This window comes from Herpailurus yagouaroundi, unplaced genomic scaffold, assembly GCF_014898765.1.
Source record: "Herpailurus yagouaroundi ecotype Mexico unplaced genomic scaffold, PumYag 100, whole genome shotgun sequence".
NCBI lineage: Eukaryota > Metazoa > Chordata > Mammalia > Carnivora > Felidae > Herpailurus > Herpailurus yagouaroundi.
The window spans coordinates 4907535-4929820 of NW_024412391.1; the positions used below are offsets into that span (position 1 = coordinate 4907535).

General features: G+C 39.6%; 1 protein-coding gene across 1 annotated transcript; it reads right to left on the minus strand.

Moving 5' to 3' along the window:
- Nucleotides 1-14316: 14316 nt before the first annotated feature.
- Nucleotides 14317-15246, minus strand: LOC121028054 (olfactory receptor-like protein OLF3). The gene has a single exon (XM_040471607.1). The coding sequence runs from the start codon at nt 15244-15246 to the stop codon at nt 14317-14319; it is 930 nt and encodes a 309-aa protein (XP_040327541.1).
- Between the last annotated feature and the right edge of the window lie 7040 nt (nt 15247-22286).

The window sequence follows — 22286 nt, forward strand, 5'->3', positions numbered from 1 at the left end:
AGTTTTGTTGGTTGTTTCCTTTGCTGTGCAGAAGCTTTTTATCTTCAGATCCAGACTTTTTAACAGTAAGGGGCTGTTCGTTTTTAGTTTTGTTGAGGAATATCCCCATATATGGATATTTCCACGGTGTGTTATCTATTCATCTCTTGATGGACTGTTCTGTTTGGGGCACTCTTTCAACCCCTACTCAGGCCATATACAACTCTGCCTTGACCTTCATTCCTTAGTGTATAGAGCCTGATGGTCACCCAGGGGTGAAATCTTCGGGTCTTCCCAGGCTTTTTCTATGCATATGTTCAGCCCTGGGCATGCATGGAGTCTTCTCGATTCCCCAGTATAGACTTGAGGTTTTAAAAACCCTTGTTCTCCCATGTACGTCCTTTTCCAACCTCTTCCTTCCCAATATGCCAGCCTGTCTACTGCTCATCTCCACGGTTATCCTAGCCTCAGGCTGCTGTGGCCAATTCTTTTGCCTTTAACTACTATTGGCAAATGCCACCTGGGAAGCCATTCCAGCCCTGAGAATACTTCAAGACAGGGAAGCAAAGGTAAGGCCTGTCAGTCCTTCAGATAGCTTGCCAGTTAGGGCAACACACTCAATCAAAATTCTTTGACAATAAGGTCCATAATGCTGGTTATGGCTACCAACCTGCATCGATGGTGTAGGTTGTTATCTTCATGGCTACCACCAGTCGGAGAGGTGGGAGATGACGGGTGGGCAACTTGAATGCCCCAGCCCCATGTTACCGCCATGTAACAGCATCATTCTTCACTAATCTTTCCCCTGTCATTGCCATTTTTTTTTTACTAGATCCCAGAGTTCTGCAAAAGGTAATTCTGAAAGTTTTTGAAAGGTTATTAGCTATGTTTATAGAGAAATGGAGTCTTGGGATTCCCTGCTCCCCCATTTTCAGTGATGTTTACTGAAGCACCATTACTTTTAAGTAAATATTTATATCAAGAATAGTGATATATACATACTTCAAATACTACTTTTCAACTTTCACCCTTGCCAAACTCCCTTATTAATTCTAGGGCCTTTTTGTAGTTTCTTTGGGAATTTCCGTATCGATGATAACTCTGCCTGAGAATAAAAATGATTCTATTTCTTTATTTCTAATTTGTACCCTTTTATTTCTTTTGCTGGCCTTGCCACTTGGACTAGTTTATCCATTTGAAGGAAAATAATGAGCATGGGCATCTAGTTCTTAATCTTTGAGGGGATATCACCCAGTCTTTCACCGTTAAGCAGATGTTAGCTGTAAGTTATTTGTATATACCTTTAAGTTTACTTATTTATTTATTTATTTATTTATTTGGAGAGTGACAGAGCATGAGTAAGGGAGGGACGCGAGAGAAGAAGAGAGGAAGAATCCCAAGCAGGCTCCACACAGTCAGTCCAATGCAGACTCCGCAGAGTCCAATGCAGGCTCGAACTCATGAAACCATGAGATTATGACTGAGCTGAAACCAAGAGCTGGATGCTCAACTCACTGAGCCACCCAGGTGCCCCTGTACATACCTTTTATTAGGTGAAGAAATTCCCATATATACCTAGTTTTTAGTGACCTTTATAATGATTAATTTTGAATTATATTAACTAGCTTTTTGTGTGTCTATTAAGATTAACTGGTTTTCTCCTTTTGTCTGTTAATATAATGAAAGGCACTGGTTTATTTTTGGATGTTGAACCAATGTATGTTCCTTGCATAAACTCCCCAAGGTCATGATCTATTATATTTTTGTAAATTACTGAATTTTGATAATACTTTATTAGAATTTTTGTATGTCTGTTCATGAAGTTTAACAGCCTACAGCTTTCTTTTCTTTTAATGCCTTGGTTTGGTCTTGGTGTGAAGGTAACCCCACCTTCATAAAAATATGTGGGCTTTTCTTATTTTCTACGTTCAGGAACAGTTTGTGTAGAACTAACACTATATGTGCTCCTTATATGTTTCATAAAATGTATTAGTGGACCTGAAGTTTTCCATGTGGGAAGATTTTTAACTGTATATTCAATTTCTTTCATAGATGGTAAGTTTGCATGTTACCTATTTCTTCTCTTTTTAATTAAAAAAATATTTTTAATGTTTATTTATTTTTGAAAGAGACAGAGTGTGAGCAGGGGAGGGGCAGAGAGAAAGGGAGACACAGAATCCGAATCAGGCTCTAGGCTCTGATCTGAGCTGTCAGACACACTGTGAGATCATGACCTGAGCAGAAGTTGGACACTTAACCAACTGAGCCACCCAGGTGCCCCAGGTTACCTATTTCTTCTTACAAGGACTTTAATAGTTTTTATTTTCAAGAAATTTATCTGTTTCATCTAAGAAATAATTCTTCTTGAAATGATTGATATAAATCAGTTAAAAATATTGCCTCAGTATTTTGTCAGTGTCTGATGGGTCTATAGGAATACGCCCCCTTTAATTCTTGGTATGGTTATTTGTGTTTTTCCTCTTTGTTTCTTGATCAGTCTGGCTTGAGTCTTTTCAATGTGATTAAACTTTTCAAAGAAACTACTTTTAGTTTCACTGAATTTTTCAGTTGTGTTTTCTGGGGAATTCTTAAATTGTTTTTTGTTTTATTTTCTTCCTTCTGCACTCTATGCACTTAATTTGATCTCTTCTGTCTAGTTTCTCAAAGTGATGGCTTGAGTCATTGACCTGAGACATTTCTAACATAAACATTTAATGATTAAAATTTTCCTCTAAGCTCTTTTTTAGCTGACAGATAAAAGTTCTTATATACTATATTTTCTTTTTATTCAATTCAAAATATTTTTCTAACTTCTTTTGTGATTTCTTTGACTTACAGGCTATTTAAAAGAATGGGGTTTCATTTTCACATATTTGGGGTTTTTCTAGAGGTCTATTACTTCTGATTTAATTCCATTATGTTTGAAGAAAATACTCTGCATGATTTCAATTGTTTTACATGTACTGACATTCATAGTCTTCCGTTACCAGGTGGGATGTCCTAAACATGTTAGGTCAGGTTTGTTCAAGTCTGCTATATATTTACTGGTTTTTGTCTACTTGATCTAACAAATATGAGGAGAATGATGTTAACATCTCCAGTAATAGTGGTGGATTTGTCTTTTTATTTCTTATGTATCTATAGCTCTGTTATTAGATTATTAGAATATTAATGTGCTCTTGATTAATCAATATTCTTATCATTGTATAATGTCCTACTTTTTCCCTGGTAATACTCCTTATTCTGTTGATTAGTTCATTTGATATTAATATGATCACTCCAGCTTTCTGATTTTAGTATTGCATGGTATATACATTTCATCTTTTTACTTTGAATCCATTTATGTCTTTATATTAAAAATAGATTGGGGGCGCCTGGGTGGCGCAGTCGGTTAAGCGTCCGACTTCAGCCAGGTCACGATCTCGCGGTCCGTGAGCTCGAGCCCCGCGTCGGGCTCTGGGCTGATGGCTCAGAGCCTGGACCCTGTTTCTGATTCTGTGTCTCCCTCTCTCTCTGCCCCTCCCCCGTTCATGCTCTGTCTCTCTCTGTCCCAAAAAAATAAATAAACGTTAAAAAAAATTTTTAAAAAAAAATAGATTGATTTTAGAAGACATATACTTGGGTCTATTTATCCTACATGATGTCCTCTGTCTTTTAATTCCTGTGTTTAGGCCATTTTAATTTAATATTATAAGTAACATGCATTTAAATCTATCCATTTTCTACTTGCTATTTTTCTTTGTTTCCCATTTCTGCCTTTCTGCCTCTCTACCTTTCCATATTAATTATGTTAATTATTTTTACACTTATTGGATTATTAGTTAAACCTCTTTCAAGTGAGCAATTTCTTTTTGGCTAACATACAGTGTATACAGTGTGCTCTTGGTTTGGGGGGGGGTAGTTTCCTGTGACTCATTGCTTACATACAACATCCAGTGCTCATCCTACAAAGTGCCTTCCTCAACGTCCATCACCCATTTTCCCCTCTCCCCTGCGCCCCCCTTCAACCTTCAGTTTGTTCTCTGTATTTAAAAGTCTCTTATGGTTTGCCTCCCTCCCTCTCTGTAACTATTTTCCCCCCTTCCCTTCCCCCACAGTCTTCTATTAAGTATCTCAAGTTCCACATATGACTGAAAACATATGATATCTTTCTCTTATTTCACTTAGCATAATACCCTCCAGTTCCATCCATGTTGCTGCAAATGGCAGGATTTCATTCTTTCTCATTGCCAAGTGGTAGTCCATTGTATATATAAACCACATCTTCTTTATCCATTCATCAGTTGATGGACATTCAGACTCTTTCCATAATTTGGCTATTGTTGAAAGTTCTGTTACAAACATTGGGGTACATACACCCCTATGAGTCAGCACTCCTGTATCCATTGGATAAATTCTTAGTAGTGCTATTGCTGGGCCATAGGGTAGTTCTATTTTTTAATTTTTTGAGGAACCTCCACACTGTTTTCCAGAGTGGCTGTACCAGTTTTCATTCCCACCAACAGTACAGGAGGGTTCCTGTTTCTCCACATCCTCATCAACATGTGTTTAACAATCAACAATTGAATTAACAATTCAGGCACTCTGACCAGTGTGAAGTGGTATCTCAGTGTGGTTTTGATTTGTATTTCCCTGATGAGGAGTGAAGTCGAGCATCTTTTCATGTATCTGTTGGCCATCTGGATGTCTTCTTTGGCAAATTGTCTATTCATGTCTTCTGCCCATTTCTTCACTGGATTGTTTTTCAGGTGTTGAGTTTGGTAAGTTCTTTATGGATTTTGGATACTAACCCTTTATCATATATGTCATTTACAAATATCTTTTCCCACTCTGTCAGTTGCCTTTTAGTTTTGTTGATTGTTTCCTTGGCAGTGCAGAAACTTTTTATCTTGATGAGGTCCCAGTAGTTCATTTTTGCTTTTATTTCCCTTGCCTTTGGAGACATGTCAAGCAAGAAACTGCTGCGGCTGAGGTCAAAGAGGTTGCTGCCTGTTTTCTCCTCTAGGGTTTTGATGGTTTCCTATCTCACATTTAGGTCTTTCATCCATTTTGAGTTTATTTTTGTGTATGGTGTAATAAAGTGGTCTAGTTTCATTCCTCTGCATGTTGCTGTCTAGTTCTCCCAGCACCATTTGCTAAAGAGACTGTCTTTTTTCCATTGGATACTCTTTCCTGCTTTGTCAAAGATTAGTTGGCCATACATTTGTAGGTTCCATTTTGGGTTCTCTTTTCTATCCCATTGGTCTATGTGTCTGTTTTTGTGCCAATACCATATTGTCTTGATGATTACAGAAGTGAGCAATGATTTTTGAAGAAGTTTCCACAGACTAACTCCTGCCTCCACAAATACCCTGTACAAGTCAGCACAGTGGAGAGTAGGGGTTATTCTTGAAAGCCACTCCTGAAAGTCAACCAGTTTGAACAGCATTAACTACACTATAAATTGGAGTCACTATGTATGACATTAAAATGTATCGCACTGAATTCAAACTAAATATACCTATACTGGTTTGATTACTGTCTGCCCTCCCTTACCCCCACCAAATATATGTGTGGAACCTTGGAATGTGACCTTATTTGGAAATAGGATCTTTGCAGATGTAATTGTTAAAAATCTTGAGATGAGGGGCACCTGCGTGACTCAGTCAGTTAAGCATCCAACTTCAGCTTAGTTAATGATCTATGGTTTGTGATTTCAAGCCCTACATTGGGCTCTGTGCTGGCAGCTCAGAGCCTGAAGCCTGTTTCGGATTCTGTGTCTCCCTCTCTCTCTGCCCCACCCCCGCTAGCACTCTGTCTTTCCCTCTCTCTTTCAAAAATAAATAAACATTAAAAATTTTTTTAATCTTAAAAGATATCATCCTGAGTTTAGAGTGAGCTCCAAATCCAATGACTAGTATTTTTAAAAGAAAAGAAGACATAAAGAGCCACATGGAGAAGATGCCCTTTTGATGACAGAGGTAAGCAGGGATGAGTTATACTGACACAGCCAGGCAACACTTGGGGCTACCAGAACCTGGAAGAAGGGAGGATTATTTCCTAGAATCTGCAGAGGGAACACGGTTCTACTGACATCTTAATTTTGAACTTCTAGACTCCAGAACGGTAAGAGAACAAATTTCTGTTGTTTGAAGCCACCAAGGTTTTGGTACTTTGTTACAGAAGACTTAGGAAATGACTATAGCACCTCAACTCAATTTTCCCTTAGCTGGATCCCCAAAATTCTTACACCTACTTGAGCACCAGCCAGTAGGGTAGTGTGACAGATGGAAAATCAGAATGGAAAGTGACATCGGCTCAACCAATTGCAGTTAAAATTCTTAATTTTGAAAAATTTCATTAGGCATATTTTACAAAAAAAACCCCACATAGCCCTGTACACACAGCCCATGCAAGTAAGTGGTTCTGAAGTGTAAACTTCTTTAGCTTTATGGTAAATCTACTTCTGGATGTAAGAGAGGAGAGTCAACCACCAATTCAATGTCCTTGTGATGACCTCAGGGTATATGTAAGGAATGATCCTACAAGTGGGATTGGAATCTACACCAAGAAAGAGGGGAATTAAGACAGAGTGGGGGAGGGGGTTGGTAATGGATGAGGAAAATGTGATAGAGTTAATGTAACAGGGATCAGAGTGGGGTCAAAAATTTATTGGAGTTATATCAGATGGTGTGAACAGGAAAAAAGAAATAGGGGTGAGTGGTCAGACAGTGGGGTGGTCATGTGGAGGTGTTAGAGGGAGTGTAATTATTGGTAAAGGGAAAAGACTAGGATTCAAGCACAGAAGAGGGTGGCTGGACATCAGTTAGGGAACCAAAACACTGGGAGGAGACAGGCAGTCAACTGAGAGGCTAGGACGCTGAATGATCCACATAGACGTTGAAATGTTCACGTGCATGATGGAATTCGTGGTAAACCAGGGTAAAATGAGGAGATTGGAGGGTAAGTGAAGACAAAAAAGATGGGGTGATGGTGTTATAGTCTGGTAACACATGCTTCAGAGGAGCTTGAGTCATGTAGGCAAAAGTAAAGAACACTGGTGTGGAAGTGGCAGATCAAGAGAGATACTCTCCACCCTTCTACCCAATAGTAGAGAAAAAAATGGGAGAAAATGAGTATGTATTTGAGAGAGCTGAGGGGAATCAGAGTTCTCAGGGAAGAGTCAGGTTGGAGTTCAAGCAAGAAAAAGAAAAACACATTCAAAAAAGATACTCAGACTATAGAGTATTTTGCTGATAATGGAGCATGAGTTTCAGGGGACAATTGAGGAAGATTGTGGCACCAGAAGAGGTCAGTATTCTGATCAGACATGTAGGCCAAGTTGGGATAAGCACCCAGGTGATGGATGTCCTGTGAAGCATGGACTTCCTACACAGCCTCAGATGAACAGGGAGGTGAGGCATGAAGGATATGCTTGGGACTGTCTCTTCAGGGAAAGTGGTTAATCAGAGTTAATTAAAGCCTCTTTCTAGACACAGAGCTCTACCCAGTCTTCATTCTCCAAGGGGGTAGCAGCTTCATTCTATACTTACCACCCTGGTCTTTAGTTCTTCACTCTCAACACATGGAATTACAGTTTTGGAAACTTAATTTTACACTTAGAAGGTTCTGGCTTGTTGCCTGTTCTATCACAACTTCACCTCCATGTCCCTGGTTTTATTTTTAAGCCATTTTTTGTTACCTGAAGTTGCTTTCATGTTTTTTCATTTTAACTGTTATAGTCTTTTTAAAAAATGTTTGTTTGTTTGTTTGTTTGTTTATTTTTGAGAGAGAGCGTGCACGTGCGAGTCTGGGAGAAGCAGAAAGAGAGGGGGAGAGAGAGAATCGCAAACACACTCTCTCTGCCAGCTCAGAGTGCAACGCGGGGCCTGATCTCACAAACCGTGAGATCATGATCTGAACCAAATCAAGAGTCAGACACTGAACCGACTGAGCCACCCAGGCGCCCCACGTTATAGTCTTAATGCAGGAGGAATGGGTAATAATTTTGAGTTCTTGCATTCATAAATATGTATTTGTCACTATTTAAAAATGAATGATGTCAAGAGAATTAGAGACCAAGCCACAAGCTGAGAGAAACTTGCTGCAAAAGACACATCTGATGAAGAACTGTTACCCAAAATGTACAAGGAGCGCTTAAAACTCAACAGTTAGAAAACCAACAACTCAATTAAAAAATGGGCCAAAGACCCTCACAGACACCTCATCAAAGAAAAGACACAGATGGAAAATAAGCTTTGAAAAGATACTTTGCAACACATGTCATCAGGGAAATGCAAATTGAAACAACAATGAGATGCCACTACAGACCTATTAAGATGGCCAAGATCCAGAATACGGACAATACCAAATGCTGGTGAGGATATGGAACAACAGAAATCCTCATTCACTGCTGGTGCGAATGCAAAATTGTGTAGCCACTTTGGAAACAGTTGGGAGACTTCTTACAAAGGTAAATATTCTTATCATACAATCTAGTAATCATGCTTCTTGGTATTTACCAAAGGAGGCAGAAACTTATGTCCACACAAAAACCTGCACACAAATGTTTATAGCAGCTTTATTCCTAGTTGCCAAAATATGAAAGCAAGCAAGATGTTCTTTAGTAGGCAAATGGATAAATAAACTGGTACATGCAATTATGCAGTTCCAAATTATTATTCAGAATATTTGGAATAGGGGCGCCTGGGTGGCTCAGTCGGTTGAGTGTCCGACTTCAGCTCAGGTCATGATCTCACGGTCCGTGAGTTCAAGCCCCACGTTGGGCTCTGTGCTGACAGCTCAGAGCCTGGTCCTGTTTCAGATTCTGTGTCTCCCTCTCTCTCTGCCCCTCCCCTGCTCATGCTCTCTCTCTGTCTCAAAAATAAATAAAACATAAAAAAAACCAGAATATTTGGAATATTATTCAGTTCCAAAAAGAAATGAAAAGATATGGAAAAAACATAAATGTGTTGTTACTAAGCGAAAGAAGTCAGTCTGGAAAGGCTACATACTGTATGATTCCAAGTACAGTAAAAACTTGGTTTGCAAGCATAATTTGTTCCGGAAATAGGCTTGAAATCCAAAGAGCTTCTATACCAAAGTGAATTTCAAGAACTATTGGCTCAGTGGTTGACATTCAGTGTCACAGACTGCTCCCATTGCAAGACAACACTCTGTTTATCAAGTTAATATTTATTAGAAATGTTTGCTCGTCTTGTGGAACCCTCGCAGAGTGAGTTGCTCACAAACCAAGGTTCTACTGTATATGACATTTTAGAAAAGACAAAACTATGGAGATGGCAGAAAATCAATGGTTGTCAGGGATGGTGGGGGGGGGAGACGGATGAAAAGATGGAGTATGGAGGATTTCTAAATCAGTGAAACTACTCTGTATAATACTTTAAGAGCAGACAAGTCATCATAAATTTGTCCAAATCCATATAATGTACTACGCCAAAGTGGACCCTAACGGAAACTACGGATTCGGGACAATGACGTGTCAATATAGGTTCATAACAAATGCCCCATTCTGGCGGGTTGTGTTGATAATGAAATTATGTCCGTGAGGGAACAGGGAAGATATGGGGGAATCTCTGTGTCTTCTGCTCTATATTACCATGAACCTAAAACTGCTCTAAACAATAAATCCTATTTTAAAATAGTGAATAATGCCTCCATTTAGTAGAGAATTTTTCTTTACTAACATTTACTCTCAGGATTCTATAAATAGATATTTTTCCATCAACTTCTGTCATCTAATATTGCAAAGACTAATTCTAGCCAACCAGACTTCTAATCTGGCGCCCAGGATTCCCACCTCTTGGTGCCCTGTAGAGTCCTCTTCCCTTGATTATTAATATGATGCAATTTCACTCATGTGATAATGGTTCACTACATAGAAAAGGGGATTTTGAAGATGCCCCTACTCAGTTTAATTCTATCTACTCAAAAGAAAGATTTTTCTGGGTGAGGCTGACCTAATCAGGTGCACCTTTTAAAGGTGTCCAGGCTTTCCTGGGAGTCAGAGCTTCAAAACAGCAGAGATGCTTCTGTAGCGCTTTTACGAAGCAAACTGCCATGCTGTGACAGGACCGACATGTGTAGGAAGGCCATGACGGTGACCTCCCAGAGCTTATTATAAACGGTCACCAGCTAATGACAATCAAGATAATGGGTCCCTCAGTCAGACAGCTGGAAGAAAATAAATTCTTCCAACAACAAGTGAGCTTGGAAAAGGACCCTGAATCTCAGATGAGATCATAGCTCCAGCCGACGCTGTGACCTGAGTCAGATCCTGGACAATGCATTTATGCTGTGCCTGGACTTTCCAACCAACAGAAACTTTGAGATGATAAATTGTGTGATTTTCAGCTGCTAAATTTGTAGTAATTTGTTACACAGTAATAGAAAATACACTAGCTTAACATTGTCTAAGTGGCCCTTTTGTTTTGTTTACATTCTAGATCTTTATAAACTTTCATTATACTTGAAATTCAGTTATTTCACCAATACATCTATAGGGTTTTTTTTCCACCTTTCTTTAATTTATAGGTAGGTATATGGTGAGACCCTTTAATCCAGAGAATCGGTGTCTCCTTTATTTAAGTGACGTGTTCATGGATTACAATTAATGATGGGAAAACTAAATAAAGTATCACTTAAAATGCTAAAAACAAAGCAAATAATTTGAGTAGTTAGTGGTATTTCAAGTAAAAGACCCAAGAAAAAAACAGGCCTACCTTTAGAGAAAATGACCTGATATTAATGCACAGATAAAAGGGGTGAGACAAAATGTTAGGCTAATCTTTTCATCAAATGAAATGTCCTTCATGTAATAAAGGAAAGAAAAAGCAGCACGAGAAAATGATTCCTTCCTATGATGCACAAAAGAATGAACTAGCTATTTTAAATTAATTGCATTCATCCAGATCCTGAATTTTATGCTAAGGTTCTAGAAAACTAGTATATGCTGTTTCATAGCCCCTTTTCATAATCTGTGAGAATAGGACCCATACCAGGAAGTTAAGGACAAACAAATGTAGAGCATTTCTATTTAAAAATTTCCAAATTATCAGGAGGATGGATTTTAAAACACAGGCATATTAACATGGAAAAATTCTAGGATTAACTATCAAGCATTGTTTGTGAGCTTTTACTAGCCTGTCGTTAGCACTCATTAGGAACAAACTGAAGTTCATTAAGAACAAATAATGTCATAAGAGGCCACCTTCATGGCCTTGCTAACTTTGCTTTCAATATTGATAATTTGGTGGGTTGAAAGAAAAAGGTGGTGGTGTTGTTTTTGTTTTGCTTTGTTTTTTTACAATGCAATATATAGGTAGTTTTGGTTAGACCAGAGCTGATAGGCTGATAAATCAGAATGTGGGGTTAGCATTTGTTATGGCCTTAACTGTCCCACCAAAATTCATATGTTACAGTCCTAGCCCATAGTACCTCAGAATGTGACTGTATTTGGAGATAAGACCTTTAAAAATGTAATTAAGGTCAATGAGGTCATATATACAGGCTTTAATACAATGTTACTGGTGTCCTTATAAGAGGAGAAGATTAGGGGTGCCTGGGTAGCTCAGTCGGTTCAGCTCGAGTCATGATCTTGTGGTTTGTGAGTTCAAGCCCTGCATCAGGCTCTGTGCTGACAGCTCAGAGTCTGGAACCTGCTTCGGATTCTGTGTCTCCCTCTCTCTCTCTGCCCCTCTCCTGCTTATGCTCTATCTCTGTCTCTCAAAAATATATATTAAAAAATTTTTTTAATAAATTAAAAAAAGAAAAGAAGATTAGGGGGTGCCTGGGTGGCTCAGTCAGTTAGGCGTCCAGCTTGGACCCAGGTCATGGTCTCACAGTTTGTGGGTTCAAGCCCCATGTCAGGCTCTGTGCTGACAGCTTGGATCCTACAGCCTGCTTCAGATTCTGTGTCTCCCTCTCTCTCTGCCCCTCCCTCGCTCACGCTGTCTCTCTCTCTCTCCTTCAAAAATAAATAAACATTAAAAAAAGAGAGAAGATTAGGACACAGACGTGCATATGCAGAGGAAAGACCATGTGAGGGCACAATAAGGAGACAGGCATCTGCAAGCCAAGGAGAGAGGCCACCATAGGAACAAAGCTGTCAATGCCTTGATCTTGGACCTCCAGCCTCTAAAACTCCAGGAAAATAAATTTCTGTTGCTTAAGCCACTCTGTCTGTGATGTTTTGTTATGGGAGCCCTAGAAAACTAATACAGCATCTGTTGCTTACTAGATGTCTTCAAGGAAGGCTGGATAGACCACTCTGTGAGCATCAAAGAATGTCGGAGGAATGTCTTTGCTGCCATGGGATGTTCAGTGTCACAGAAACAGATACCCAGACTTAGTCTTTGATTTTCCCTTGGAAAACAATTTCACTATAGTTGACTTACTCTGTACTAATGCCATGTTCAATCATTCCAGGCGATGGTTGACCACTTGCCAGTCTTTTCCCTCCCTCCTTTCCCCTCTCCCTTATTTCATCCTCAAGAAATGTATAGAGCTCTAGCATAAAAGACGGAACTAGATTCACTGGGGATCTCACAGCTGTGCTTTGAAGAACATGCTCTTGAGAAACTGAAGACATTTTGTTACTAAAAGATGAGTCTAGAGGCATAGGCATTGGTTGTGATATGGGAGGTAGGTTTTTACTTCACCTGACACCCATCCTTGCAGGGGTTCTGGAGGACCTAGGATTTAGCACAATCTAAAGACCTTCAGGTTACATATTAACATGTCTGGGGATGCTCAAGATATGGGCATAGGAAGTACAAGAATAGACCCCACTTTTAGATAATATCAGAAGGAGCTCAGAGCATCAAGAATTATTATTATGTAGGGGCCCCTGGGTGGCTCAGTCAGTTAAGCATCCAACTTCAGCTCAGGTCATGATCTCAGTTTGTGAGTTCAAGCCCCACATTGGGCTCTCTGCTGTCAGCAGAGCCTGCTTGGGATTCTCTCTCTCCGTCTCTCTGCCCCTCCCTTGCTCACTCTCTCTTTCTCTCTCTCTCTCAAAAATAAACGTTTTTTAAAAATAATTGTTATTATGTAAATTTAGCACACTTACATGCAACAGCAGGCAAGGACCAGAATATAACAGCTAAAAAGGTATTTGACAAAGCCTTGTTATATCCTTCTAGATAAAATGATTAAAATATGCTTGAATAATTTATTTTAAAGTAGATTTAAAAGCATACACAAAATGTGCTCAATAAAGGTTTTCAATGTGGAAATAGGTTCACAGTGATATCTAGTTAAAATGTACCACTTGGTAATTCTTTTTATAACTGTTTCTGTTTATAATGTCTATGAAACAGAAAGAGAAAGTAAACTCCTAGAATACCTTTGAGAATCAAGATTCAAAATATTCTTGGTGAGTTGGTGTGACATGTGAAAATCAATAATAACAATTAGCAGAGCTAAATATACATATCTTCAGTTTAGTTTTTAAAAAATAAGAGTTCCATGGGTATGGAGATTTTGTAAACAGTTTATAGGAAACAGGTCTTGGGAATTAGTTAAATAAAAAACTACAGCTATGAATAATTTTGGAAATAATAGTGATGTTTGAGAAAGTAATGTCACTGAATTGTACCCTTAAAATGGTTACATTGGTAAATTTTATGTTTTATATATATTTTGCTACAATTAGAAACCAAAACTGTAGTGAAGCCACAGATATTTGGCATATTACAAGCAGATTTCATTCTTGAAAAGCAGATGAGAGCCAACATACTGGTGTGAAGAAATATTGTGTCGTATATTATTTATTTCAGAATATCATATCACACTCTATATTAAGGCACAAATTAAGTGTTCAAAGTTCTAAAACTGACATCATTTGAGAAAGGGTTAAAGAAACCATTTGTAATTATCCTGGGGCAAATAAGGCTGTTCTACAAATAAATGGAGTCTTGTCATGTAGAAAGAACAGACATCCTCCGTTTTGTTCCACAGGTAAAACGGACCTCATAGGTGGCATTCGTCTCTTTATTCATTCCATGCCAGGTCTGCTGGATGGAGCTGCAGATCATTTCTTTATACATTAATGTACTAATAAAATAAAAAATGGGCAGATTAAGTCTAAATACCACTGGATACCTGAGAGAAGACGATCTAAGGAGACGACCTCTCGTGGATCACTGACATGTGAATTATCTGGCATTGGCCTATATAAGGAAATTCATTACTCAGGCAGAAGGATGCCTTCTCCAAATGCAAGGGCATATTAGTCAACTTTAGTTTAAGTATGGGAGTCCTGTCTACCCTCAGCTGATCTCCTTTTTGGTTTTGATGATAGATAACAAGAAATGCTTATAATCTTTACTCTTTATCTCAGAATTTCTCTAGAACCTTTTGGAGAGCAGCCATAACTTCCTTATTCCTCAAGCTGTAGATCATGGGGTTCAGCATAGGTGCCACCAGAGCATAGAATAGAGCAACCATCTTCTCCTTTTCCTCTGAGGAGGCTGACCGTGGCCCCAGGTAGGTGAAGATGGTAGCCCCAAAGCACATACAAACCACAGTGAGGTGGGAGGCACACGTCCCAAAGGCTTTGCTACGTCCCTGAGCAGAACGAATATTCAGAATGGCAGCAACTATACGAACATAGGAGAACAGAACCAGGAAACAGGGAAGCATGATCACGAGAAATCCTGAGATGGCCACCATGACCTTGTTGAAGGAGACGTCCACACAGGCTAGCCGTAGCACTGCTAAGGTCTCACAGGCAAAGTGATTAATAACATTGTGACACAGGGGAAGCCGGAAGGTAATGATTGTCTCCATCAGTGAATTGGCGAAACCAACCACCAAGCAGCCAGCAGCCAGCCCCAGACACAGCTGTCCATGCATGATGACTGTGTAGTGTAGTGGGTGGCACACAGCCACATAGCGGTCATAGGCCATGGCTCCCAGCAGGAAGAACTCAGACCCACCCAGGGCCAGGGAGATATAGAGCTGGAGCACACAGCTGTAGAATGGGATGGACTTCCGGGCTGAGAGCAGGTGGGCCAGCATTTGTGGGGCAAAACTGTTTGAATAACAAAGGTCCACAAAGGATAAAATACTAAGGAAGAAGTACATGGGGTTATGAAGCCTGCTGTCTAGTCTGATCAGAAGAAGAATGAGAACATTTCCCACCAGAGTCACCAAGTACATGGTCAGGAACAGGACAAAGAGGAATACTTGCATCTTCCAGTCACTGGACAACCCGAGTAGAATGAACTCCCTCACCCATGTCTGGGTTTTATTTTCCTGGCCCATGAGTTTCTGAGGACCAAACTCTAAAGATGTTGAAAAAACAAATTATGAAAACTCAGGATTGAAAAGTAGCTTTTAGACCATATGGAGAGCTTACCAATCTGAACTTAAGTTCTTCTAGAACATCTCAGCCAAATCATCATCCACACTCTGCTTGAACACATCCATATGAGGAGCACAATGGGATCCAGCTGTGCAGCTGGAAATCAAGGAGAAAAGAAGTTACATTCTTGGAATTCAATTTATTGGAATGTAATTTCTCCTCCCAAACATCTGCTCTTAAATGGGGGAAGGAAATTAATGAAGTGTTTAGACTTAAAATCCTATTCCATTTAGTAGGTATTATAAAGAATTCATGTCTTTTTGGTGAGAAATTTTTTGGTTCATATGAAAGATACTTTTCTGAATTCTGATTGATGTCCAGTCCCACTTAATTTCCTTTTGTTTATTGGGTTTCCTCTCTAGATATCTCAGACACACCCTACTTACCCCTCCTCAGGGGAACGTATCCATGAAACCCTGGATGTTGTAAATAATATTCTTATATTTTCATTAATAAATTATTTTGAACTTATTTGCTTGACCTTGCCCTTTTGACATTGCCACGTGGAAGGTCTCCTCTCCACCTACCTCACGCCAGTGACTGCGATGGGTGAGATCAACCCAAGATGGACAACTTTAAAAATCAGGTGTTGTTAGGGGCACTTGGGTGACTCAGTCGGTTGAGATTCTGACTTTGGCTCAGGTCATGATCTCGCAGTTTGTGAGTTTTATCCCTGCAATGGGCTCTGGGCTGACAGCTCAGAGCCTGGAACCTGCTTTGGAATCTGTGTCTCCATCTCCCTCTCTGCCCCTCCCCTGCTTGTGCGTGCCTGTGCTCTCTCTCTCATTCTTTCAAAAATAAATAAATGTTAAAAATTAAAAAGTCAGGTGTTGTTGGGGCACCTGGATGGCTAAGTTGGTTAAGCATCCAACTCTTGATTTCAGCTCATGATCTCATGGTTCATGGGTTTAAGCCCCGTGTAGGAGTCTGTGCTAACAACATAGAGTCTGCTTGGATGTTCTCTCTTCCCCCGCCCCCTCTCATTTCAAAATAAATAAATAATCAGTTGTTTCATGAAAAGAAAGTATATATAGTTGCTAAAATTCATCTCCCATGCCCCTGAAGTGGAATTTAATAACTTGTTTAATGATATGAGGTTGTTACTCAACAATGTTTTCTCAAGGAAGGAACAGCTCATTCATTTCTCAATACACCATTGATGAGTCCTTACCCATGAAGATAGAAGGATAGAAAATCAGGTGTTAAATATAGAACATGAGGACATAGGCAGTAATTTTTTGACCCAAAACCAAAATTTCTTTTGTTTCTTTTCTTTTGCTCGCTTACAAAAAGAAAGTAGTGATCCATATCTAAAGTATACAGATGGAAGTCTGAAGTCTTAGAGACCATCCTGTGACAGTACATGAAGGATCCACGTGAAATATTATTACCCCAATGGCTCCTTTGCTATTCATGCTGTAACTATAGATAGCAGACTCCAACTGTATTTATCAAAAACTTCCATTTTTAGCTTAAAAACTTAGAATAATTATTAGAAATCATAACACTTATAACACAGGTGGCTGGGAGACTTAAGATTAAGGTTCATTGCCATGAAGATAGCAACATTCAGACCGTTAGTCATAAAATATACAGGATTTAGTATTGTTCTGAATAAGACCAGAAATGCCAAGGGATTTCTTAAAAACCGAACTTTCAGAAATGGAGTGTTACAAAGAAATCAGAGGAAATGATCAAACAATGTGAGAAATCCATTCAAGGCTTTGCCCTGGAAGCTTCCAGTCACTCACACCAGAATTAACTGGAACAAGATACTTAGCTACAAGACTGGCAAAGAAATTCACAATGTAGGGGTGCCTGGGTGGCTCAGTTGCTTAAACGTCAGACTTCAGCTCAGGTCATGATCTCACAGTTCGTGGGTTCGAGCCCCGCGTCGGGCTCTGTGCTGACAGCTCAGAGCCTGGAGCCTGTTTCAGATTCTGTGTCTCCCTCTCTCTGACCCTCCCTTGTTCATGCTCTGTCTCTCTCTGTCTCAAAAATAAATAAAAAGTAAAAAAAAAAAAAAAAAAAAATAACAATGTAAGTAAAGCTCCTCGCTGTGTAACAAAATAAGGGATTAAAAATCTTCATGACAAATAAGTAGGTCATAATCAAGAATGATATTTTTCCAGAATGTTTAAAATTCACAGGTTGTTCAGCCTCATGGCTAAAAACCAACAGCATAGGCTTAATTTTTTTGTGTTCCTTTGTTTGTAATTTCTGTTGCACCACACCTATTTGTACGTTAGCTTTTCATTTTGCCATATTTTACATTGAGTTAAAAACTACTGTCATTATACTGGTTAGAAAATGTCCTAGTCACGAAAGCCCTGATCAAAGTACGGACTGGTATGTTTACAATACTTTCCTATCCTTACGTAAATGTATTTTTAGCACTCCAATGCTTTTTAGAGATTCACCAATAGCTAAAGAGAACACACTTCACACAGCTCACTCTCTGACATCTGAAAATCTGCAGTTTTAGAAGAGAATTATACCTCTCTCTCTCTTTCTACACATCTGTATATAAATTTATACATTTCAAGAATTGCAGAAAATGTAAATGTTGAAGAAAGTAATAGTTATTTCATGCTTGCTGCTTTGTGTTAGGATTTCACGAAATAAACCAAACAACTGTATAAATCACAATAAAACCTGAAACATACCAAAGTGTGATGGCTTGTTTCCAAGATGTATCTCTATTGTAACCTGTCCTTTAAAGCAACACCAGTGACTTGAACCGCATTGTATGTAAGACTGATTCCAGATCACCTTTCTTCAGTCCTGTCTTCCCAGGGCTCAGAGGTAACCCTGACACAGCCACTCTTCTAGGTACATCAGAGGTGTGCACATGCATGCAGGCTGCGTGAATGTGAAGGGGCCGGGTAATGCTAGATTCAAGTATGTTGTCTGCACTCCTATAACCAGGACTTGAATGTGTTTTTTTTTTATAAATCAAACAATTACAGGGGCGCCTGGGTGGCTCAGTTGGTTAAGCATCCGGCTTCAGCTCAGGTCATGATCTCACGTGTTTGTGAGTTTGAGCCCCACGTCAGGCTCAGTGCTGACAGCTTGGAGCCCGGAGCCTGCTTCAGATACTGTGTCTCCCTCTCTCTCTGCCCCTCCCCTGCTCATGTTCTGTCTCTCTCTCTGTCAAAAATAAATAAACATTAAAAAAAATTTTTTTTAAATCAAACAATTACAAAACTAGTAGCGTCTTCCTGCCTATCTCCAAACACACCCAAAACGAGGTCATTTGTCATTAAAGCCATGTTATGCTTGCTCAGTAATGTCGTCAGGCAAGCACATTTCTGAGTGATACATAATTTGTATAAATGATTTTGCTTTTTTTTTAGTAAAGTATATTTGATATATTTTAAGAAGTGATGTGTTAGGACACCTGAATGGCTCAGTCTGTTGAGTCTCCAACTTTGGCTCAGGTCATGATCTCGCAGTTGGTGGGTTTGATCCCTGTGTTGGTCTCTCTGCCCTCAGCTGCTCTCAGCGCAGGGCCCACTTCAGATCCTCTGTTTCCCTCTTTCCTTGCCCCCCCCATTCTCCCTCTTTCTATCAACAATAAATGTTTTTTAATTAAAAGCTAAAAATAAATAAAAAGTGATTTGTAAATCTTATTGTAAAATTATTTCAGATAACTTACCCAAGTCAATTGCTCTGTGAATCATTAAATTTTACAAAATCTTCTCAATCTTATCTATTCTTTTGGTGGCAGATGGTGGGAAAAAAAAACAAGCTCTTGAAACACTCCTGCTCATCTAGAGTGCAAAACTTCACCAGCTGGGAAGACCGTTAAGAGAAGAATTAAAAACCATAACTGCACTTGTGTCTGTATCAAGTTGATCTGAACTATTTATTTATTTCTTACTCTAGACCAAATTAGACTAAATACTCTACATATCTAATAAGTAATATAACACAATACAACATAATACAATACAATATATAATAATCATCACAATAATACTCTGAACTTTGGCCCATTATTGGCAGGTGGCAAAGGAGGCGAAGTGACTAGCCAGAGGAGGGGTCCGCAGGTAAACGGGATTACCTGATAACTCGGGGTACATCCCTTGTGCTCCTGTGCACAGCATGACCCCATGTGCAGTGCAGTGATAGATCCTGTTGAAAGGCTGTGGATTCACCTAACATAAAAATCAGGAGACATATCAAGAGGACCCAGTTCCTCTGTCTTTAATCCCACCACCTCAGAGTCATGGCGGAGCTTGAGGAGGGGCCTGGCACTTACCCGTGATGTTGCAGTCTGTCCTCCAGGTCACGGCCACAACAGGACAAGGGGGAACAAAGTACATCTCCCTCATTTACAAACTCTCTTGTAGTACGTGATTAGCCACCTCTTTCACAAACTCGGAAAGATGATCAAGCTTCTACTTTGTGTCTGATGTGGTGATGAGTGCAAGAAGGGGTCCATGGCAGGGAGTCATTTCTTTCTCCCTTAAGAAAAAATAAAGGGCTATGATTATGGACGCTAATGGAAACAAAAACAATCTAATATCAGAAATGGATAAAGGTATGTGCTGTTTAAAGTCAGCTTGCAAACGAAGATTAAACCTAAGTACAGTTTTGTTCAACCAAAAGACTATCCCTAACAAGGAAAAGATGAATCCCAACAAAGGATCCTGGGCTGCAGGCATGAGTCTGGTCTCAGTGGGGAGATTTGTCCCTTCTGATCTGCCTCCCACGGGGAACTTGGACTCGATTATCTGTAGTGGTGAGTGCTTATGAGTAGTGCTAACACATCCCCCCTCTGCTTGAGTAAATAGTTCCTATCACACTAACATAAAAGGTGGGCTACATTTCCAGGCCACGCGATAATCACATCAAAGGCAGAGGTAAAATCTTGAGTGGCCAGCGGTGTAGTTAAACCCAAATCATTACATGGGCAGAGAAGAGATCCAGTTCTCTCCAGTCTGAGGGACACTTTCCAGAGCGCCCCCCTGGGGGTGCCACACACAAACACACTCACTCATGCTCCAGCTGTTCACAAAGTTCTTTCATACCTACTTAGTTGTACACTCACAACATAAAACCACAACTCTGGGATGTACTGATACTGAATTTGCACTATAAAATGGTTAATTTTATGTGATATGAATTATACCCTAATTTAAAAATCTTCATTAAATGTCTTTCTTTAAAAAAAAAAATCAAAACCAGCCCAAACTTAAATAAACAAGTAGTAAATAGATAAGTATTTAACAGCGAAACTTACACAAAGTTAAACAGAAGGAGAGAAGAAGATATTGAGATGTAAGTAAGAATAAATAAATTGGCAAAGTCATCGATAAGCTCTCAATGGAAAAAAGCAAAAAGTCAGAGAGAGAATTAATGGTCAGAAAGGAAAAATGAAACCAGAAAGGAAGACAAAGAAAAAAAAGAGTACAATGAAGAAGCCAAGGAAATAGAAATGAAACCAAATGAGGAAGAAATGGAAACAATGAAAATGGGAGAAAAGATTTATAGATGCCATTTTCTCGACATTTAATCAATGCACACATTGCTAAAGCCATCCAATATTTTATATACCACAGCTTCTTATATTTTATTTATTTTGGTATTCAATCCCAGAGTGTTACTTTTAGTCCTTTATTATTTATTATTGCAGCCCTTCTTTGCGGTGAAATTTTCTAGAATTTGGCTCTATCATGGTAGAAATCCTGCTCAAAATAGATTTACCTGGGAAATTGATGAATTCCCAGAGAATATTAACAGTGAGATCTTTCAGGAAAACCCTCCCACCACACACACACACAAATCTTCAGGACGAATTTTTCCCCAGTTACATTACTGAAAAACCCTAAATTTCCCACCGAAAAATAGCAGACTCAAAAATGCTTAGCTAAGGAACATGTATTTATCATTACTGAAAGCCAAACTACACAGGCTTAATTTCTATTCTATGGCCACTTTACCATAATCTGTTTTGTAAAGAGAAGCAAATACTTTACCAGAGCCATCTCTGCATTGCCACAGCACACTGGAGATGCTCAGAAACCCAGATCCCTTTCCTCTGGGTTTTAAAAATAGTTGCGAAAGGAGAGGGGTATGGGACAAAGAAAAGAAGGTGACGTAAAGTCATAGAGAGCAGACCAGGACAAGGGGGGTGGCACAGATCTGAACAGGAGAAGTTAGGACTCCTAGGTTGGGCTGCCTCCTGCACGCCCCCCCCCCCCATCCCCTCTCCTCTGCTCAGCTCCGACCTATCTAGCCCTGCTCCACTGTGACATTGTTTTCTCTTCCTTGACCCAGCGTACTTAGAGAATGAGCTTGAAGCTGCAAGCAGGCATGGGGAGTAGCCCACTCAAGTGGAACAGCTGTATTTATCATTTACCAACAATGGCTCTGCCTCTGGAGCATTTTCATGCAGCTTGAACATTTGATTTGAATTTTGAAAGACCCCTTCCACTGGAATGAAGCTTTATGGAAAAGCATATGTTCCCCTAAAATCCTAGCACAGCAGTTCTCATATCTGTAAAATAAAGAGAAAGGCATAAACTGCGCCCTTCCTGGGGGGACATACACATAGTTATCTAGCAATAATGAAAATAATGAAAATGGTTTATTAATAAGCAAATGGAAACACACTTGAAAATGTAAACTTGAAAATGACTGTTTTAACAACAAGCATCAGCTAAGCAGCCTATTCAACACGTGAGTGTGGACAGTGGGTCCCAGCAAAGCTTTGTTAGGTTCCTGACCAGCCCGAGATGGGCAGATACGAGAAGCATTTCAGACAAGGATGTTACCCTAAAGACTTGTTTCCCCAAATAGAAATTCTGTTTGGAGAGGAAACAGGTAACCTGTGAGGGAGTCCTCTTTCTCCTGACATCAGTGAAGAAAAGGACCATCGGCATAGCCAGGCCTCTGGGCCCTGTTTCCAGGAGTCAGCGGGTAGAAAGCAGAG

Coding starts and splice junctions, on each gene's coding strand:
- LOC121028054 (XM_040471607.1), bottom strand. CDS start 15,246: ATGGGCCAGGAAAATAAAACCCAGACATGGGTGAGGGAGTTCATTCTA.